Genomic DNA, 22,380 nt, shown 5'->3' on the forward strand with positions numbered 1-22,380 from the left:
GTCTATTTTGCCTACAAGAGCTGTAAAACCTTTATGCAGAGTGCCAAGCAATGCTCGCTGCCTGGTTAGACAGCATGATAGAGGAAGACTGTACTCTCACTGCCTACCTGTTAAAGTGGATATGTGCTTTGTTGCCCCCCAGTCAGGCGGAAAATTGCAAACCCATTTGTCATTGTGTGCCAAGATGCAGAGGTCAGTCAATGGATTCCTTCATGACAAGCTTACGGAGTCGAATGTTTTTCCACAGCCTCACCCTTTCACACCTGCACCTTGAGGTAAAATAACAAAACAGGGAGAGAGAGAGAGAAAAGAGGGCTTAGAGCCAGCGACATAACGACAGGGCAGAGAAAAATGATATCTGAGAAGAATTTACCGTGAAACTTCGCACGTCTACTGCCCATTTCTGCATATTTGAACCCAATATACATTTAGCTCACAATGGCAGATAAAATGTTTTTGACAACATCCAAACAAGATTAGCACTAATTAATCCTGTCTGTCTGCAGGCTCAGATGGATGTTGTCTGTGATTGTCTTGGTACAAACAGAAGCTGCTTGATTTTAACAGGAACACCCAACAAAACTTTTCCCCAGCATGATTGACTGACGAATTCTGCAGAGGCGCCCATGCTGCAAGGAGGTGCTGAAGAAAAAACTGATTCGGTTTTTAAATTAACCATTTCAATATTTTGAATATATCTCCATGTGTGCAGTTTTTTCACTTTCTGAAAGAGATTGATTGATTCTCTACTTTCTGTAGAGAATCAATAGAAATCAATCTTACAGACCAATGTTTTTAACTGTGGGCAGTGAGACGAGGCTTAAAACATGCACATACCTTTTGAGGCTTCAGTGTTCAGTGTTGAAAGAAGTATTTTAATCAATGTGCAACATGTGTCAATTGGCCTTTAAAACGTTCATCTCAGCTTTGCAGCCATGATCGATTCTTTAACGTCTGCATCGATACACATATTTACAAGGAGGACACGATGATATATCGCCAAATGGATTTATTTAGCACAGTCCTACATGACGCTGTAAACAAGCAGACTTGAAACAAAAAATGTACCTATTAAGCATTGACTGTGGAGATTTCAGGAAAAACATACAGTTAGTAAGGCAGTTATAGAGCATGAGATTGTTGTTGTTAACCCAGAAGAATTGTTAATGTGATGTAACGAGATTGCAATGATTTACAGAAGCTGGTGAAACAAACCTCGTAAAGTCAAGACTTCCGCTCACTGGGTCGACTGCTATCACGGAAGAAACATCTGGAAAACAGAACCAACTGCATTTTAAACATAATCAAATACAATAACTATTTGCTGTGTTCCAATATCTAAACAAATAAATATTTATCTAAAATTTCTGCAGATTGCAGATTTTTTTTGTGGAAACTTACCTTAAAACCTGCAGCCAAAGAGACCAAGGAAGGAAAAAAAGACAGGCGAACATTCAACATATTAAAAACCCTAGTGCTGAAAAATGACTTCTTATCAACTTAAGAAAGAATTAAAGTAGAATAAAGTGTAGGAGGAGAATCAAGTCGGAAACAAAGCACTTTAATTTCAGGATTGCTAATTTGTTTTAGCGCTCTGGCGCACAAGAGATCAACTTTTTATTCGTAAAACAAAGACTGAATTTTTTCCTACTTTATGGACATGCTGTTGCCTTTAGTAACCATCTTTTGTCAAGTAATCCTAAAAATGTAAAATGTCTGAGATAAAAAAAAATGTTCCTTTGTGTTATAAAGGAGTGTAGGTATGAATAGGATATCTTTTTTGACATTATTGCTGCACGAATAAAGTTAAGACAAGGCTTTACCGTACAGTATATTAATCTCTAGTTCTTACATAGTTACATTGAATTAATCACAGGGCTAAACATGAACATGCCCCGACGAGTTAGGAACCACAAGTGATCCAAGAGAAGCTTGAGTCTCCGTCTTTTTTTTCTTCTTTTTTTTAAGAATAGAAAGAAAAATGAGCCGACACAGACTGTGTTTGTAGAGGAATCAATATAAATCAGTGGACTTGTAATCAGTTCAATCCAAACTCTACGTTCAGTCTGTAATTACATCACTAATAGAGCGTTTGTGTGTCAGTGGAAGTGTATTCAAATAGTTTACATGGCAATCCCGAGTATGCACTCAGGTCAAATACACAATGGACTTCTTACCAAAGGAAAAGAGAAGCTAGGATTGACTTTTCAGTGTGAGCTCACTGCTGTGGCCTGCTCTGAATGTGACCTATGGGAGTGTTAGCAGGGCAAAATGTTGTGGGGAACTTCAAATAGGCAGAGCTCAGATCCTCCTCCACAGTAATAACCTTGAGTGCTTCTGGAAGAAGGAAATCCCCTGGCCAGGAAAGACACATCACTCCCCTCCAGAGGCAGCCAGCTGGGAGGTTTAACAAAGCCAGTTGACTGACTCCATCTTAAAGTAAAAACTGGGAAGTCAAAATCAGTGCTACATTAACACAGGCCATGTAAACTCAGACACATCATACATGAAAAGACACCACAGCTGACTGTATCTGGCTTCAATGTAATATTAATGATGATGTTAATGGCAGTGTTAGTGAGTTTTCTTGTATGTTTTTGTCTTTAAAGAAGTAATTAGTAAAGCTGATTTATAGAAACAGAGGTCACAAGTCTACAAAAGAGCATTACAGTAAGTACAGAAAACACATGTGTTTGTTCTTAACAATGCAGATAAGAATAAGCTCAAATATAGGAAACAGTAATGGAAAGATTAAGGTAGAGTAATCAAGTGGGAAAACAGAAAATGTATTGACAAGGGAAAAGGAAAAACAGGCCCTTAAATTGTCATAACGTAAAAGCACTTTGAGTGTGCAAAAGTTCAGTTCAAGTTCCAGTTCATTTACCTTTAAGAAGCTCAAGAGAGAGGAAAGCCCATGACTGTCCCTGATAGACTTAGACATTAAAAACTCTGAAACAGCATCTGTGGATTCTCAAATCCATCCCAGAATTTTACGATTCACGATTTCTCTACTCTTATCGCAGATTGAGAGCGTTAATCAGCCGCGCCTCAGACAGACCTTTATTTTGCAAGAGCCTGCATTTTCCCCCAAGTATCAAAGGCAACATGAAACACACGCTGAGAGGCTGCAGCCGATGATAAGCTCTGATATACAAGACTGAGAAAAAGTTTCCGCTTCAAGGGAAACTTTTGGATGCAGTCTAAAGGAATCTCCCAAAGTAAGAATACCATAAAACAAAATGTCTTACACAACATACATAACAAACAATTCATGCCTCATGATTGAGGAAAAATCAAGGGACCCCCCACTGAATGTTATATCAAATCAACCAAACCATATTTTGGGAATACGAAGATTAGCAGTCATTGGGAATTTGATGACAAGTTGGTCTTATTCTTCTTCTCCTTCTGCTCATGAGGCATGCGTAGCTCTCCACGACTCAGTGACTAATCATCATACAGATCTGGCCAACAATGGAGAAGCTGCACACACAGGAAATATCATCTTCAAGTGGTCTAGAGTTTCACCTGTGCTTCCCAAGTTCATTTCCCATGCATCAACCAAGAAGATGTCAGTAGTGTTTGCTTTGGTAGGTAGAAATTACTTCAAAGACTTGAGACCTGGTCCAGAGTGGTTCATGAAGTCCCCTAAATGTTCCGCTGTTTGCGTGGAAAACCATTTATATTCCCACAATGTTGTTTACTCTAATTGGCTGGTCAAGCTTCAATTACTCTTTGTGTTTGTCTCCCTTCCTCCGCTTGAAAAAGTGTCTTCATTGCATTTAGACTTTTCAGAGATGTGATCAGAAGAGAGAGTAGGTCATCAGGTCTGTGTTATAAAGCAAGGGACTTTTGTTTGAAAAATTGCAGTAGCTTTATTTGGTTTTGGTTTATTTGGCTTTATATATATATATACGTTTTCAGAAGTTAACTTGAACCAAATATTTCTCTTCCAGCCTTGGTCATGGCTCATGTGAGCAAAGAGACGGGACATAAAACCAGATTTCTTGCACGTTTAAGAAATTAATTGAAGTCACCTCTCTGAGAAATGAGCCAGGACAAGCTGCAGCTCCTCAGCTTAGATATTGACACCCTCCTTCTCGGGAGGATCAAAGTGCTTTTCTGTGCACATTAGTAAAATACAGGGGACTCATTTCAAGTGCTCAAAGTGCCACACAGATTCTTAGCCACACATTCCCCCTGTCAAAGGCAAACAAAGACAGTTTTCTGGTGGGAGAATGGCATGCTGTTTCCTCAACATGCCTCACCTGCGGTGACCAATCACAATAGCAGTTACAATCCCGAGCCCTGAAGGAAGAAAGGTGAGGGTTTATGTTGTCACTGGTGGATGTTTTACAATCAGGTGTAATACATCTCACAGTTAATGTTTATTTTTAGAGGGACTGCTTCATTCCTCTTGGTCTGACCGGGATGCAGTGTATAATCCAAACAACAGTGATAGCAGCGTGTTTGAATGTCTGCAGAGTGACAGCCATTACACATTCATTCAGCCTCTGCTGTGTCAATAAGCAACCTGCCACTCTGAGACCAGGAAATGTTACTTTGATTTTAGGGAACTTGTGCAAATCATTGCTTGAAGAACAAGTAATGTTAAATACTGGAGTTATTCTGTTGTCCTCGTTTGAACAACAAATAAAGGAAGCTGCATGTATCTGTCGAGTTCACACATGAACGTGGAACAACAGTAAACCAAATTCACGAATACATTTTCACCAAAATATATTTCACAATAGTTGCAGTATCTTTGTATAGAAGTTGTTTCAGTTGTAGGTTCTTATTGAGATGTTTTCTAACTCATTTTAAAATGACAGCTTCCTATTTGCCTTTGAAGCAGCAACACGATAAAGAGTTGTCTCTTCTCTGCATTGTGGAGGCTTTGCCCTGCTGTGGTGTTGTACTGTAGGACAGAAAAGCAGAGAAGAAAAAAAGCTGATGACAGGGTACTTTCATGTTACTTATCGTGACACCATATCACAGCGATCTAGATGCACCAGACAAAGTACCATCAGGTCCCGTAGCTTTGAGCAGAATCTCATCTGTTTCATCCTATCTCGCTGCCTTTAGTCTTCGGGGGAGATGGGAGGTTGGTGGTCTGTGCGTTTAGACCACAGTGAAAAGAAAGGGAGACAGAATGACAGATAAGTCTGCTCTTATTCAAGAAGAGGCATCTGTGTTTTCAGAAGGACTTTCAAATATGGAGCTGCATGAAAAGAGAGAGACAAAAGCTTTGATAAACTAACATCATCTCACGCAACACTTTGCAGGTGGAGAGTGTGCTCGTCTTTTAAATGACCCTGATGCTTCAAAGAGGGACAATGTGACGATGGGTGCATCAGGATTCAGGAGGACAGTAAAATACCACTACATTTTTCACATTGCTGTTAATGATGTTTACTCTCACAGTAGAGGGTACAGATATTTGGCAGTGAAGGTATGTAATTTCCTCTTTTACTATTTCTCTTGTTCCTGCACAGAGCTGCAGTGGAAAACCCCATCTTCCACACACAGAGAACACGTTGCTCTCCTGCAGCAGTGCTTCCAGGTGTCACATTTGTGATGCTATAATAAAAAAGTAATTATTCCACGGCTGCACTGTATGAGTAAGCATGATAAACAACCTGAAGGAAGGTTGGATTTGTTGGCACTCTGTTCTCGGATAACGTCAATGTTTCTGGAGGTAGATTTTCCCAATTTTGAAGCAATTTGTCATGTTTTATTCCCATTCATATTCTCCAAGTGAAAGCTAAACTTGAAGCATATTAAGACATCGAATAAAGGGAAAGCAATGTCCTTTACATTGTTCAAAATCTCAGACACTGCAGTCTGCAGCAGCACTGGTGGAATTTTTACATGACAGAGATAAGGAAAGACTGCTCTATTTGTCAGTGCAAGGGGCCCCTTAAGGGCCAGGAGAATCTGATGTCCACACACACTCTTTCCTGCACTCTGACATTTTCTCAGCAGTATGAGGTTACATACGAGGAAAAAGACATCGACATCATTAAGCCCCCTTTTCTCTGAACAAAACGGCCTCTCACTCTTGTGTCTGGTGACATCAGGACAAAAAAGTCAAAGTTCCCAAAAGATTGGCCGAAAAACAAAGTATTCTCCAAATGGAAATGGACAAGAGCTATAGTATTTTTAGATGACCTATGTATCAGTTGCTATTTTTATCGACAGCCTTGGTTTGGTACAATGACCTGTGACCTAAAAGGTTTGGACTGAGTTTTAGAAAGGGGCAAAGAGCATTAAATGTTTTGAAGTACATCCCCTGGATTACAAGCGGTCCAGGGTGAGAGTTTGCAACCCGCAGTAGCTGCAGGCTAGCAGGGTCACAGCCCACCCAAGGGGGAGGGGAGACAGGGTCACAAAGGCTGAGGAGGATGTATGTTCCCAGACACAAAGTGGACAGCTCCAGAGCCCAAAAACAAAAACACAGGAAAGCACTGGCAGACAGACAGAAGGACTTGATGCTTTATAAGAAATGACTCCGCTGGATTAAAAGAAAGTTCAAAAGATAAATGCCATTGATGTGGCAAGCAATAGATGTCCAATTTTAAGCTAATGCTGATAAATCATTGCACTTCAAGTCTCTGAACAAGCAAGCCCAAGCAAAGCAAAGGACAATACATTCATACATATGAGTACAGCCAGGTCCCTTGGTGGATCTCAGAAAAGGCTCCCATTGTTCTCGTTTCCAGCAAATGACTTTGTAAAATTAAGAGAAAAAAGACAAACCACTAGACCAATGTGATTGCAGCCCATGAGAGTGGAGCGCACTGATGCGTGAGTTAAAAGTACCTGATGTCAGATCTCATAGTTCTGTCCTGAAAAGTAAGCTACCGATGTCAGATATGATATCCTCCTGTTTGGCTCAAGTTACATCCAGTCTGCTTTATAATCAAGCTATTTAGGATGTTCTGATGTCTTTGTCCAACAAGATCTAATTTAATTACTTCTAGTTCCCTTTTTGTTTCTCTTGAGTTTCACAAAATTTGTTTCAGAATCTTGAAATTTGGGGAAAAAACCCTTTTTCTCTTTCTTGGCATTCTGAAAACAGAGCAAAGTTAAATCGGCATAATACATCTTAAATAGCCACTTATGATATGTCTGCATCTCTGTAGCTCACATATAAACAAGTAAAGTCTTGCATTTACAATTTCATTATAAAAGAAAGACCACATATAAAATACACATTTCAGTTGTTTTGTTTGATTCTTGGGGCTTCTGTGTGCAGCTTGCTGTGAACGGTGACCTCCTGAAAATGTTGGTTGATCAACAGACTAAACAAGTGAGGGATTTTTACTCACATGCACTAACAGGACCTGTGGACATGCATCAGTGGAGAGATGTCAGAGTTATGCTGTGACAAACCACACAGGGAGCGCACCAGAGCTGTTAGGGGTTTGGTGCCTTGCTCAAGGGACATCTTGTCAGTACTTATTAAGTGACTTTGCCTATCCAGCTACCAGACAAACTTCCATATTTTGGTTTCCAATCCAAGTCCCTACAGCCCACAAATTAGTGTTGGGTCTTTGTAGATAATACACCCACGAGTAAGGTATTTTATCTGCATTTTGTAAAGTGTATTGAGATAACATTTGTCATGAATGAGTAAGACTGATTGATTGATTGATTGGTTGGTTGGTGGAAGTTTCACATGTCCAACGTGTCGGTGTTACCATATTTGGATTGGAATAATTGTATTCCCCATAATGTGAGGAGGGTAAGAGTAAACCCTGAAAACAGCTCTGTGATCATGTACTAAGGCACAGTGGGGGGATTTTGAGGTATATGTCTCTATCATCATGTTGCCATGCCTACAAGGACAACAACAACATCCTTATGTTTAGCGGGTAGAAAAGTCAGCGAGTCCAGCATCCTATCGAAAATGTATCACGCAGGTTGTGTTTTGTTTATCACTTGATTCAAAATGGAGCTGAGGCTGGTAGGAATAACATCCATTTTCCAGTTTACTTACCTATCAATTATCTTTAGTGTGCAGTGAATTACACCTTGATCTAAGGGAGCAAGAAGAGTCAGGGGTCAGCAAAATGAGGCAAACTCTTCCTATGGGTACAATGAAACTTCTCTTCAGATTGAATGGCAATTCATCAATCAGTGATGCTGTTTTAGTTTGAACTCAATCATACACTGAACAAGTTAAATTGCCCAAATGCCATCCATGGTGACATACCGGTAGTTCTAGCATCCAGAAAAGCACATTAAATCATTACATAACCTTTGCATTTGTTTACAGGATCTACTGACACCTACATTTGTATTGTTTAAAATGACTTCCTCCATCACTAAAGATGTTCTGTTATTTCAGGCTTGAGGGCATGATGTCTCCCATGCACACTTGTCCTTCTTCATCCTGCTTTGGTCGGCTGTCCTGATTTGTTGGCCCTGTGGTGAGATGTCTGCAGTGGCCCTTCTCCTGGCTTTTCTTTGACTCTTTGCTGCTGGCCTGGAAGCATGTCCAGCTGTCCCATCATTCTGTCAGCGCTGCTGTCTCCCTCAGCCCCAGATTAAAAACGCCAAAGGGGCCGCCAGGAAAAGTGGCTTGCCCCGTCTCTCAGGACTTATGTCAAAAATGTTTCAGTCCTCAGGTAATTTGCTACAGTCTGGGATCCTTTCACTATTACTTCAAAGGACTTTGAAAAAGAGGGAAAGAAAGAGAAATGAAAGGCAAGAAAAAATGATATTTAGTTGTGGGTAGTGACAGATCTACATTCTTGAGCATTCACATGCGATTTGAGTGCGGTGTCCTAACACTGGCTGAGTCCACAGCAGTCCTCAAATCTCACACTCTGAATATGGACTGTCCTCTAAAATAGAGCTAAGTTAAACAAATTGACTGGACTCCACAGTAATTAAAAGTCACTCCTACTCAAACAGACAGCATAAAAGTAATATCTCTTTGATAGTTTCCAGTTCAAAGAAATCACTGTGATGAACAGTTTATCATCTAGTTATTAACATTTACCCCATGAGTTTGAAATCCAAGTCAAATTTAGATTCAAACATCTTTATTGCTCGCTCTTGGGGAAATTGGTTTGGAGCCGATTGTACATAAAAAACATAAGTAAAGACACAGGGACGTACAGACAATGTTATGTTATTGAAGCACTTTAATAACAGAGCTCCAAATTGAATCCAACTTTTCTTGGAAATAAACGAGCCCGAGGCGCCAAGTTGTGAACTCTAAGTGTTTGAATCAGTCCTGTGTTGGTGCACTTTTGGGGAAAATGCAGTCGTACCATTATCCTTTTCTATTGGACTCAAACACAAACTAGAGCTGTGGAATGAGGAAGAAAGATTAAAAATATGAACTGAATCTGACAGGATAGATTGCCTGACATGTGGTCCTAAAACATACTGAATCAGTGTTATTTAGATATGTTAGTCTTTAGTGAATAGAAATGTCTATCTCTAAAGAGCGGCTGTATATTGACTGTTATTTGGATCTCTCAGAGACAGCCACCTGTCCTGTGGAGCTAGTTGCCAGCACAGCACAGTTCACACCTTATGTTTTAAAGCTGTCTCCACTTAAGTCTCAGCGTTTGATTCTCTGAAATGCACAAACACGCTGGTATGCAAAGATCTTCAGCAGGCCAGGACGTCTCCACAACACAACACCTCGAGTTTTCTCCAAATCAGGAATGCATGGGTGCATTCATGGCAAACAAAAACAGTGATTAAAGAGTGAAACAGGATCAGCTCTAATCAGCATGTTCTGAGAAAATGCCAAGCAGGTTTCAACTATTGTCTGGTCACTCCAAAAGGTGATCTCTCCCTATTAATTATGTGCCGTGCCGCAGCAGTCATCCTCTCCAGCATGAGTGACCTTCTCTGCTTTCACATGTCTGTGCAGAATGATCAAAACATTGCTGACAGACAGTGTGGAGAATCAAGCTCACAGTGATTTGTCTGCCCTCTTATTTCTCTGACAAAGAACAATGACCACCTCATCGCACTCACACGAAGAGAGCTTCAGCAGGTGAAGAGGAGCAATGTCAAGATAAAATAATTCTTATCCAGAGTCGTGTTCTATCGTGTGGCAAAGTCTTTTTTCTCAAGCCTGCCTACTTACTTAAAATGTTCAGATCTTGTATTAAAGATTAGACCATTAGATAAAGAGTAGTCTTAAAGATAGTAGTAGTAGGGCTTTAAGAGATAATCCACAAAAGGATTGATGTTAAGGCATTTTGGGATTATTGTTGATTATCATCCCCTCGCTGTGATTGACTGTAAAGCGATGATGGCGTTAGTTTTAAACACACTCGTTTAATGGCCGCCTTTTTTTGTGAGCCATATTTTGATGGACCAGGTGGGATGGAGGTCACCTACTTTGCTACTTGAATTACCTGTGTCAATGCTGCCCTCTGCTGATCAGAAGTTGAACTGACACTGACGCTGCTAAAGAATTGTATTTCCATTGTATTTCTATTGTGAACTTCCACTGAACATTTTACTAAAACATCCACACATTGACTGATTTGTATCTTTTTGAAATATGTTGTCGGAGGTGGTGGTGTTCCTCAGTAAATGTAAACTCGGTTAAAAAATAAAAATGCAGAATGACTCTATTCAAATACAGTGCAGGTTATACGCATTCAAGCGTATTCAAGCATGCAAAGGTCAGATTTATTGAATTTTTTTTAAATTCCTCCTTGGATCAATATTATTGTAAAATATAATTTAAAATGATCATTGATGTTTCAGTTCTGTTTCATATGATTGAATTGAATCTGAAAAGCCATTCCAAAGTCAAACAAATAGTGTAAATACACGTGTAGAATACATGTTGAACTGTTGTATAATATGTTTTAGAATACATACAATGATTCCTTCTGAAGTTTGATGTCAAAGTACCACAAAAGCGTCCAATCTTCAGAATGGGGCCCTCATGCCTCGTTTCCACCGAGCATTCCGGTATGGATCAGTACAGTTTGGTTCAGAAAAGGCTTGATCCTGTTTGCGTTTCCACAGCCAACTGTGCCACATTTGGTGGGCAGCGTTTCTGCCAGATGCCGAGAGCCGCATTAGGAACGTAATAGACATTATCAGCACAACACAGTGTAGCCTACACCGCTAATAAATTCAACAAAGAAGAAAAAAAATCAAAGATCAACAACCAGCCAATCGTTGTCTTTGTCACTGCAGTGTTTCCCCTTTATGCATTTAGCAGCGTGTGCCCCTCCTGAAATATAACCACCATCACTAATTTTAATTTTATTTTTTTTCATGAGGGGAGAAAATAAATGAAAGAAGAGAGAGAAGAGGAAAAGAAAGGACAGAGCTCCAGCTTTTCTCTTTAGAAACTAACATTAACACACTTCTGAGTGAGAAACTGTGCATTGGCATGTGACTCTATGTTACAAAACACAATCAAGCTTTGTTTCAGAGAAGGTTGTGTGCTGCGAGGAAAAATAAAGCTGAAAAATACAATCGAGTTAGTGGGTATTTGAACACGGCGGGGTTGTTTGTCTACTACTGTCGTACGGGACCAATCAACAGACTGCAGTGTTTAGCTCCACCTTTTAGGGTCGGATCGATATACTTGGCACCCCAACAAAAGGTGTCAAAAAAGTAGGAGGGTACAGGTCTTTCCTGGCTTTATAGTCTATGGAAATGCCACAAAATATGTGCCTGAACCAAACTGAACCACTTGGTGGAAACAGGGCTTTATAAGTCTCTAACGGGACTCTTCTACTCTGCCGCCCCCTGGTGTTGAAACAAACTATGAAACTCCATTTAATCTCTCTTGTCTCTTGGGATCTTTAAGAAAAGAAACTGAAGTCCCTGCTCTTTCATTCAGCTGTTGATGTGCTTTGCCTCTGAGTCATTTCCTGTGTATCCGATCAGACTTAATGATGTTTCCTCCTCTCTAGATGCTTGCTTGTGCTGAACTTACTCTCTGGTGTACATCGCTTTGGATAAAAGTGTCAGATGGTAATAAGTGAATTGTAGAAATACACAAAGAAATAAAAAGCCTTTCTCTTTGAAGATTAATAATAATTCATAATATAATGCATTATTAATCATTTAACAAAATAAAATGGACAGCTATGTTAACTAAATAAAGACAATTACATGAAACTGCAGATTTTGACTGAAAGATAAATCATGCATGAATAACAAATAAAACTGAAAATGACCCAAAGAAACAATTTAAAGGTATAAACACATGTATTGAGTGCTTTCCTTGATGCTTATGCTAATGCACTGGTGCATAATGTTTATTGCCAGCAGTTCTATCGCTACTCCTTTAAAGATAAGACATACACTGAATGACTCTGTTGACACATAAACCAGTGTGTGGTCTCTCTTTATTGAGCTTGTAAAGAACTTAATCATGAACCAATCATGTTATCTTGGTACTTTCTCTTATAAACCCGTCTGACTCGCCCATTGATGCTACACTTATGCAGCATTGGATCATTTTATTTCTACTCATTTATTTTCTTCTTTTTTGTACTCTTGGTCCTCAGGGAGGGGATATGTTAACCTTTGCCTCTATAACTGAAAATGCCTTAAATAAAGTTGTTAAAAACAACAACAACAATGCATAGCATTTTTTTCATGCAGGTTTTAAACCTCTGCAGTGTGTTTTTTTGTCCCTGTAAGCAACATGAAAACAGTACTCACAGTGTGAATGGTAAATGGAATTAAGCTTGTATGGCTTTAATTTATTGTCTGACTACTTAAAGTGCTTTTACACGGCAGGACAGACCTAAAAATTCACACCCATTTACACACAGATGGTAGAAGTTCAGAAGAAACTATTCCCATCCCCAGGCATTCATACACTGCAGATGAAACAGTGAAAGCTATTTGGGATTAAGTGTTTTACCCACGGACACATCAGACATGTGGCTGCAGGAGCTTGAGCTTAAATCCCAGACCCTCCTGTTGAAAGACGATCTACTCCACCAACTGAGCCACAGCTGTCCTGTTTGTGCTTTACATGGTAAAAAGTGCATAAATCACTAATAAGATCTGATACATGATGGTTAAGATCATGTCTACAACAACACATCAACAAACTCAATGTCTGTGCAGAAACAGACAACCAGCCCCTCCTTCAAATTGAAGATAGAGCCACATGAATACAGAAGATACATTGTGGTTAGTTCAGCAGGAGACTTGTTCTGATGTTTATTTGAATATATCACAACTTAAGGTGTGTCTTAATATATCTTGTAGTAATAATAGTGCCTTTATTAACACAAAAGCTTGTGTCAGACTGAGTATTACAAATTCTGCTATAAACACTACGGTACTTGAATTGGATTGCTGTTTTCAGTTTATCTGTGTATATTGTAGCTGTCCCTTTCAAATAAAACATTAAATAAAAATTTAAAAAATTAGACTTTCACATTTCATATTCAAATTTTATTTACAAGAGAAATACAAAATATAGACATTTTAGATCATATGTACACTATACATTCCTGTCAGGGTGAGTTTTCATCCTCTTCACTGCCAATGATTGCAGTTATTCACAACTCAGTGTCTCTGCTCTTTAAACTGTCTCTGAAACACTGAAACACTTCATCAGGACCAAGGTCTCCACATTGGGGAGGAAGAGTTGTGTTGTAACCCCTCCCACACTGCTGGGTGTGTGGGGGGTCTGAGTGTGCTGAGATGGGGGCAGTGGAGAACAGGTGGGCCCGGGTGAGGGATTGTGGGTGAGAAACTAAAGAAAGAGGTGTTAGAGGAAAGAGGTGACAGGCTGGAAGGGAAGGAGAAGTGAGAGGCAAATGACGGGAAAGAAGGAGAGGTGGCGTATGTGGAGAAAGAAGGAGAGAGCCAGGGAGAGGGAGGAGGGGACAGATAGTCATGGCACGGCGTGGAGCAGGAGTGGGGCTGAAACGACGAGAAAGATGGAAACAGCAACTTGGTGGAATCTTCTCTCCTCTCAGATGTGCAAATTGAATCCATAGATGTTTCCTCTGAACCTCTGGCCACCTCTGTCACTTCCTGGCTGAGGTCTGCTTCTGTGCTGTTTATCGGTCGGTTCTCTCTGTGAAGTTTCAGGCCCTCGATCAGGCTCATTCTTTGTGTCGATGTTATTTTGTGCATGTAGCTGCTCAGCTGGGCCACACACTGCTGAAAACCTGCGCTCTCTATGGTAGAGAGTAAAGGAGCTTTGGACTCTGGGTGATGATGGTCTGCCACAGGAGTGTGAGTCTTCATTTGACTTTCAGTAAAGTTTGGCACAACTGCAAATGCCACAGAAGGAGAACACATAGTGCAGGATTAAAACAATGAGGTTTCTGTAGCATAACAAGTTATGCACAATTCATAAAAGGCTAATTGAGTCATTTGTTTGTCTAACCGTTGCTCAGATTCCTCCCTTCTGTCCACTTTTGAAGATACTCCACGGCCAAGTCAAGAATCTCTGCTTTCTCAATTTTAGGATTCTGCAGACGCTGTGGGTGACAACAGGGAAAAGAGGACAAATGCATTTCATTAGGGAGATCTTTGATTCCCCTTAAATATTTCAAGTTGCTTTGACTTTTTCAACATGACTTACTGGATCCGAAGTACGATTCAGCAGCAGACTCCTCAGTTTAGCCAGACTTTGATTTATTCGATCTCTTCTTTTCTTTTCCACAACTGGTTTCAGAGCCTGCAGGGATTCACAGCATCATGTGAGAAGACTGTGGTCACTTATTAAGGTCACCTGGCTGACAATGAGCCTGTCTCCTCTTTATATAAATCTATATCAATGCAGGCATTAAAAATGCCAACAGACACTCTGAACAAGTAATTCCTTCATGTTTATTAATTCGTTAAGTACTTAAAATCAAGTCATTGGTAATCATGATTACATTCTATATTAAAGAAATTCAATAACAATGTTTAATTTAACAGAATAATTTGTTTGGGACTTATTCAAAGATGTTGAATAACAGATTTATTTGCATGAACAAGACAATAGATTGGAGAGAATTTAAAATAACGTTTATAATTAAGCAGTATTAGTTAAGTTAGGCACCTAAATAAGCATAATAAACGTTCTTACCCTTTTTCGACTTCTGCCATCTTCCAGATCTGAATTCTGTTGTTTCCTCGTCATGTTGCACTCTTGGTCCAGATGTCCCGTGAATGCTGCAGTGGTTTAAACAGCCGGCTGGTGTCTCTGGGCGATTATAAGCAACCGTAAACTGCATCTGATTGGCTGACAGGTGTGAGTGACGACACTGCCGGATACTGGGCTCAACTCACCTACTTGGTGTGCTCTTGAAAACGTAGTTCTTAAATTATAGGCTTAAAATCCAATAATATACAGGCTAACATAGCAATGATGATACCAGAGAATATAACAGAATAGAAAACATTTATTGTCATTATACAATAAGTACAATGAGATTGGAAATGCTTCACATTAAAGTGCAAAGACATTCAGTCATACATAGTTGCAACTTGCATTCAAGTAGAGACACGACGTATATTTAGGAAACATTTACTGTAGATAATGTGCACAGACAAAACAGCAGCTTGCCACAAGTAAAGAATATAAATGTAACGTGCAGGGTCCGATGTGTAGTGGATCGATCACTCTACTTAAGAAAAACACTTTGTCACAGTTTATAGGTGTTACTGTAAATATTAGAACATGTAAATATATCACTATTAACGATGTGAATGTAGCAGTGTAAATGTAACCGTATTTTAAACTTAAATGAATGAATTAACTCAAATAGGTGAATGAAACTTTTAAATATAATATAAATATGGATATAGACAGTCTGATATAGCAAAGGTTAAAACATATGTAGGCCTATTCTGTGCTGTAAAAATGTGATTCGTAAAAGAGAATACATTATGTGTGCTCAGGTAAAGACATGTTGACGTTTTAAAGTAAAGTCCAATATCTCTATAATGGCAATTTCAGTCAGTGCTGTTTTTTAACATTTCATATGAAAATAAGAAATATAATTCTGATTAGATCGTGAGCCTGTTTTTAATGTGTATTGATGTCCTTAGGCTAAATGGTAGCCTACTCAGGACGCTCCCACTTAATGCACCCAAAATGTGAGACCATGGGAAACTTTTTTTTCTCTCGTGGGAACAGAAACGAAGTGAGAAAGTGAGCAGCTTGGAGGACATTTTACGATGTGTGAGACATCGACACTTTGCATTATGCCTCAGTTGAAGAGTGGCCAAACGAGGCCTGTGTTGGTCCTAATGTAGAATCTTAACTGCAGACAGACTCTTCAGTTCATGAATAGTTAGGCACATAAAATAATATAGTTTCTTCTGAACCTCTACCATAATATATATGATAAAAAAGGCAAGGTAATATATAAATCCATACAGAGTCTACAGCAAAGGGGAGCATGCAAGTCACGTTTGTCTGTTGATGTGATGAAGTGTGTGAGGAGGATTTTTACACCTGTGTGCTAAGTGTGCGCTGCCTCGGGTCAGCCTGATGCCTCGTGTTTGGACTTCACACTAGATCCATTTAAAGCATCAAACAGCTGTTGACTTCTCTGTACCTTCTCAGTCGGTCAGGCCCTTGTGATTTGAACTCTCTCGTCCGTGTTGCCGACATACCCGACGAGTCACGATATTGAAAGGACACGGTCCGTTTCTCTGCCAACAAAGGACACATTATAATTAGTTTCCATTACAGGCTCAGGCGAGCACATCATAGAACTTATTTGTGGGGCGGGTCCAGGTGGCTTAAACCCCAAGACAGAGAGATAGGGGGGGGTATAGGCTCCCAAAACAAAATCAAAGTTTACCACATTTAGCATTAAAATTGGGTTATTATGCTGAAAGGTCAGGTTTTGATAAAAAAATCCACTTCCTTGAGTGAGTTTCCATAGTTACCAAGAGTGATCTCTGGGCCTTCACTAATCGCCCTCTCTTTGATTGAAAACGGAAGTATCAGTGCCTCTGAAAAGCCACTTAATCTGCGGGATCCCCGTGATCCGATCATCCCAGTGTTATTTCAACACTTGAGCCTATAATGAGGATCAGGGTGACCGTAAATGCAGTGCGAACAGAGAGGGCCAACGAAAAGACGAGTCAGCACATACTGTAAAAAATATCGGATATACTCTAGAAACATTAGTCTACAATGTTGAGTCTGCACAAAACGTTAGTTCTGTTAAGAAGCCATCTAAGCACCGCACCCCCACGAACCACAGGTCTGTAACAAAACAGGTTTAGGTGTGAACGGAGCGAGCGTGGTCCTGTGAGATGGTGTGTGTGTGTGTGTGTGTGTGTGCGCGCGCGTGTGAGTGGATTCTAAAATCAATAAGCAAAAATGTGTAAAACAAATAGGCCTATTATAATATTTACTCTATGGCACTTATGAGTGAGAAAATGATTCATGTAGAAAATAAAATGTACAGTGAAATGTGGCTTTGAATTGATGGGGGGTTTTTTTGTCAGTATGGGCTAAATACCTGCTTTAGGTCTGCGGATGCTGATAAATTAATTAATGTGCATTGTACCAATTAAATAAATGAATACATTGGCTGTGAATAATCCGCATAGATATTACTTCTTCTTCTATTTTGTACCTGGAAAACATGTAGCCTATTGTCATTTGTGTATAGGCTTAGGAGTAACATTTAATAAAATAAAATAATAAATAAATAAATAAAAAAATAAAAACTCGACTGGGGCTGTGATAATGTAGGAGGAAGAAGGATAGGCCTATAATCCGAGTAGCCTATCAACGCTTCCGATTTTAGTTTTGCTTAAAAGTTAAAACAGGAATGAAACACATCCAGATGTGTGCTTTGTGCGTCAAGCCGCGTGCTGCTAAATGAATTAATAAGAGGCGTGACCCTCGTGTGGGCGGGGCTACCTGCATGAACATCAACAAAATGCAAAGAGCACGCAGACGAGCCATTTTGGATTTAGTGTTTACATCAAGGAAAGATACGAGAGCAAGTTTGAAGCATGAAGGCTTTATCTTCACCACAGCCTCACCAAAGGACTATGAGAAGGGTAAGCAGGCTGCACTCTGACTCTGTAACCAATGACTAATAACTTCAGGTAGAGTCGTGGAAAATGTTTGGGTAACTTGGGTAACTAATATCTTACTTTGAATCCCCAGATTTCTAAACCGGTGATGGAGAAACGCAGACGGGAGCGGATCAACCAAAGTCTGGAGACTCTGAGACTTTTGATGCTGGAGAGCACAAACGATGAGGTAAGTCACCATGCAGCTGTGAGCATGTTAAGACTCGCAACAACTTACGCAGCCCATAAATAGGCCACTGCTGGTTTAAAGAATATTTATCTTGCTTTGTCAGTAATATGTTTCATTATTTTTTGATTTTAGAAGCTCAATAATCCAAAGGTGGAGAAGGCAGAGATCCTGGAGAGTGTAGTGCAATTCCTAAAGACGGAGAAGGACGTGAAAAAGGGTCACCGCGCCATAAATGATGTCCTATCCAGAGATCAGAGACCAACCACTGCCCGCCGCCAGAACTACAGTAACGGCATGAGGTCCTGTCTGTTAAGGGTCAGCCACTTCATAACCAACAAGAGGGACTCGGGAGAAACCGACAAGGATGCAGTTCAAGCGTCTTTTGCGCATCCCGAGCCCCGGACCCATCACTCATCTGGATCTCCTGGACACATCCACAGTGGTTTATCCCCCGATCCGGCTTCTCTTTCTCCCCAGCATTTGCACCTCCATCACCAGGCCACCGGCTTTTCTCATCCGAACCAGACCCTGTTGACTGGTCTCCACTGTGACACCAGTACGCTGCTTTTCCCCTCTGCAGCCTGCACGAACAACATTGATCCTGTGTGGAGGCCCTGGCCTCAGTGACAGACACTTTGACAAAGATTTTATATGAAGTTTGTGTAGCAGATGCTTTCCGACTTTGTAAATATGTGATTTTGTTGTACAGCTTAATACCTTGTGTACAGTAAAGATATTTTACCGACAGCAACAAATTAGATTTAATTCAAATCTAGGATACGTCACCTTTTAGCGACACGCACGCATTTCTTTTCTTTTTTCTTTTTTTTAAAAATGTAAATGTTTTATATTTTTTACTGCGACATCTGCAGATGGCTGATATTTTTTCAACAGACGTGAACACATTTGGTGTTGCGTATAATACGTGCGTAAAATTGCAATATTTGCATATGCATGTTTTTTTGCTATTGTTTGTGATATGAATTAAGAGATCAACAGGAAACAATTCTACTCCTCTGCTGAATACAATAAAATCACGATTTTCTGATCATTCGAGTGGCCTATTTGTTTTGTGAATGCATGTGCTTGAGCAGGCGTTGGAGCTATGGAGTGGGACATCCAAAAGACACTTAACACATACATCATCCAGGCTGGACAGCAGTTCGAAATATTCGTCTTTTGAAATGCTAATATCAGGGAGCCTGGTGCTTTTGTGATCCAAAGAGGTTTTCAAATGTTCAAACGTCAGCCTGAGTGGTCCTTTGCACATGCTACCACACCGCTTTGGGTGTGGTAGCAAACAAGGCACAGGTGGAGAGGATGTTCTCCCTGCTGGGGCAAAATAATGTTATTAAAAAAATGGAATTATAAACACATTTTTTCGTCTGTCATCTGTTCTATTTTCTATGTTTAATGTTATTTTATATACTTTTTACTCATTGCCTGGAACCAAAAGAGACCCACATAATACAGTCCAGGAATCTAATGAGACTAGGCAGTTCAGGGACAACTATATGGACACTTCTAGAACCAACCTCAGTCGGTTTAAGAATCAACTGAGGGGACATGGAATTCATCCTATAGGACCCATTTGAGACAGTCCAGGACTCACTTGAAGTGACCAGTGCTATATGTGAAACTTTTTTGGCCCATTAGAGGCAGACCAGGAATCAATTGTGGGATGGAGGATACACCCAGGGAAACAGAATTGACCTGAGACACCCATGGAATCAGTCCTCTTCTTGTTCATTAGAGATGGATCAGGAAGCAGCTGCAACACTGAGGTACATATCTGACACTAGATCAATCAATCAATCAATCTTTATCTATATAGCGTCAATTCATAACAGGCGTTATCTCAAGACACTTTACAAAAGCAGGTAAAGGACCTGACTGTTTGTCTGTTAACATGAACAAAAGAGCAGGTAACAAGACCATGCTCATTGTTATGTTTACAAAAAGCAGGTAAAGGACCTTACTGATGGCTATATTACAAGAGCCCAGCTTAATCTGTCATAGCGTGGCAAGAAAAAACTTCCTTTTAACAGGCAGAAATCTTCAGCAGACCCGGGCTCATGACGGAACAGCCATCTGCTAAACTGTGCTGGGCTTGAAAATGGGATGGGGGAGATGGGACAAGACGCAGAAAGAAGAATAGGATGGGATAGATAAAGAGTACACCTCTCCATGGAGGTCATTTAAGAAGTGTGGGAAACAAAGACAGGACCAACACTTTAATTAACCTGAGCAAAGTGTCGAATGTTCTGCCCCACAGAATAACACTGATGAAAAAAACAGAGGAAGACACCAGAGAGGATAAGATTTTGGAGCCAACCCAAGAGACGACCAGAGACACATTAAAGGACCCAAATGAGATAGACAATGAATCAGCAGGAGACATGTCTAACACTTTCAAAACTGTGTACGTATGCTTATTTCCACTTACCTTGGAACTGCCAAGTGGGAGCTGGGAATGATGTCATCGTCGAGTTGAGCATGTTCCAGTTACAAGTAGGAAAAGCAACATTTCTGTGATCTCAAATAAACTATCATTCAATTTCTATTTGTTTAGAAACATAATTGTGATGTTATAACCAAAGAGAGATATTTTGAAATGTACTATCATGTAATGAACAAGTAGGCATTCATAAAGAGATCAAACAAAGGCAAAGAAAAAGAAGCCAGGGGACAACTAAACAAAATAAGTATTAAGTAACACAATTTAAGTATAAAGTTATAATAGAGAAACGTAGGCCGGGATTCATAATCTTTGTCACTATCAAGTGGTAGAAATGCTTCCTTCATTACAGAATAATCACATTTTAAAACTGTGGAAAACTTCTAAATATAAGGAAAGCTTCTGAAATGGTTTCTAACACATTTTAGCTTAAAGGTACATTTCCCTGACAGCATTAGGCCTAAAGAGCAAAAAGTTGAACAGGGTTGGTACAATATATTGATATCAGCATAATTTATTCTGCTGTTGTTCTCACAAATTAGATTCTTGAACTGTTCACAGTTTCTCATTACAAAATATACTATCATTTTATCATTTGCACTACAAATATTGCATGTGTATTGCAATATATGCATGTCAAAAACAAACATGTATGCACACAGCCAGACTTTGACATTTACGGTTTTTTTATTACATTGAATCATGTAAAAACATGTAAAAACCATGTACAGTATGTCATGGCAGTCTTGAGTTTCTAATAGTTTCTATGATGGAGTATTTATTATACTCATCAAATATATCCAACAGTTTGGCCATGGAGATCTCCATGCTTTTATACAAACTGTTTGTTCAGTAATAGTTTAGTCCTCAAGGTGCAGAAAGTGTGTTAATGGCTACTTAACTCTGCTTTTCAGCATTTCAAATGGTCCGAAGTTACTTCTCAATAGGCCTCGCCCTAAAGCTCTCTGAGGGGGTTAAAGAGCCCATGTTGTCTTTTTTTATGGCTGCAGCACGAGTGAAGAGCCCAAGACACATTTCTCACTTAGTGAGACAATAAAGTTAATCTTGAATCTTAAAATAGACGAGAGAAATCAAGTATATAACTCGACATATTGTGCTGGCGATTATAAAAAAAACATATGGGAGATATAACTAAATATCACGTTGGGTGATGAGGCTGAATCAGATCTTACTAAACAGCTTTTATTCCATGAAGGGTGAAAATACTCGTTTTTATTTAAATTCATTACATTGGTTTAGTTTTCCTTAGGTGGGCTACAACTCCATGTATTAGGTCTGTGTCGTGCCTACAATCTGTCGATACAAATTCCTTCAAAGGCTGATTCTTTAACAACCTTCACCAAAGCAGGTATTAGTCCCGCATGGTTAATCGAACAGGATGCTCCTTTAAGCATTTAAAGATTAAACCCTTCAGAGGAAGACCTGAATGAGTAAATCAATTAAACCTGAGATCAGATTGGTGTTTTACCAGTCTAAATGGAGATTGTACGAGGCCAGTGAAAATCCACAGCAGTGAATAAAGAATACCAAGGATTATTCTAGCGGATGTTACTGCTGAAATGTTTCCCGTTGTTGTTTAAGTAAAAACAACAACAAGCCGACACCGTTGTCTCATGTCTTACTGTCGAGTGGCATTTCACTGACACTGCTGGGAACTTTGAGCATGAGAAACTGTTCACACTGCATACAAAAC

The 22,380-nt window shown here is 39.7% G+C and overlaps 2 protein-coding genes across 2 annotated transcripts; one reads left to right on the forward strand and one right to left on the reverse strand.

Moving 5' to 3' along the window:
* Positions 1 to 13,584: 13,584 nt before the first annotated feature.
* Positions 13,585 to 15,112, reverse strand: LOC306829450 (uncharacterized protein; the record flags this gene model as incomplete). The annotated part of the gene is made up of 4 exons (XM_079352491.1): positions 13,585 to 14,252; positions 14,369 to 14,462; positions 14,567 to 14,662; positions 15,059 to 15,112. 4 exons carry the CDS (start codon positions 15,110 to 15,112, stop codon positions 13,585 to 13,587), a joined length of 912 nt encoding a protein of 303 aa, XP_079208617.1.
* Positions 15,113 to 17,875: 2,763 nt separating this feature from the next.
* her5 (hairy-related 5) lies at positions 17,876 to 19,257 on the forward strand. The gene is made up of 3 exons (XM_079353001.1): positions 17,876 to 18,003; positions 18,113 to 18,208; positions 18,341 to 19,257. Exons 1-3 carry the CDS (start codon positions 17,956 to 17,958, stop codon positions 18,833 to 18,835), a joined length of 639 nt encoding a protein of 212 aa, XP_079209127.1. The 5' UTR covers positions 17,876 to 17,955; the 3' UTR covers positions 18,836 to 19,257.
* Positions 19,258 to 22,380: the final 3,123 nt, after the last annotated feature.

This window comes from Symphodus melops, assembly GCF_947650265.1.
Source record: "Symphodus melops genome assembly, chromosome: 9".
Classification (NCBI taxonomy): domain Eukaryota; kingdom Metazoa; phylum Chordata; class Actinopteri; order Labriformes; family Labridae; genus Symphodus; species Symphodus melops.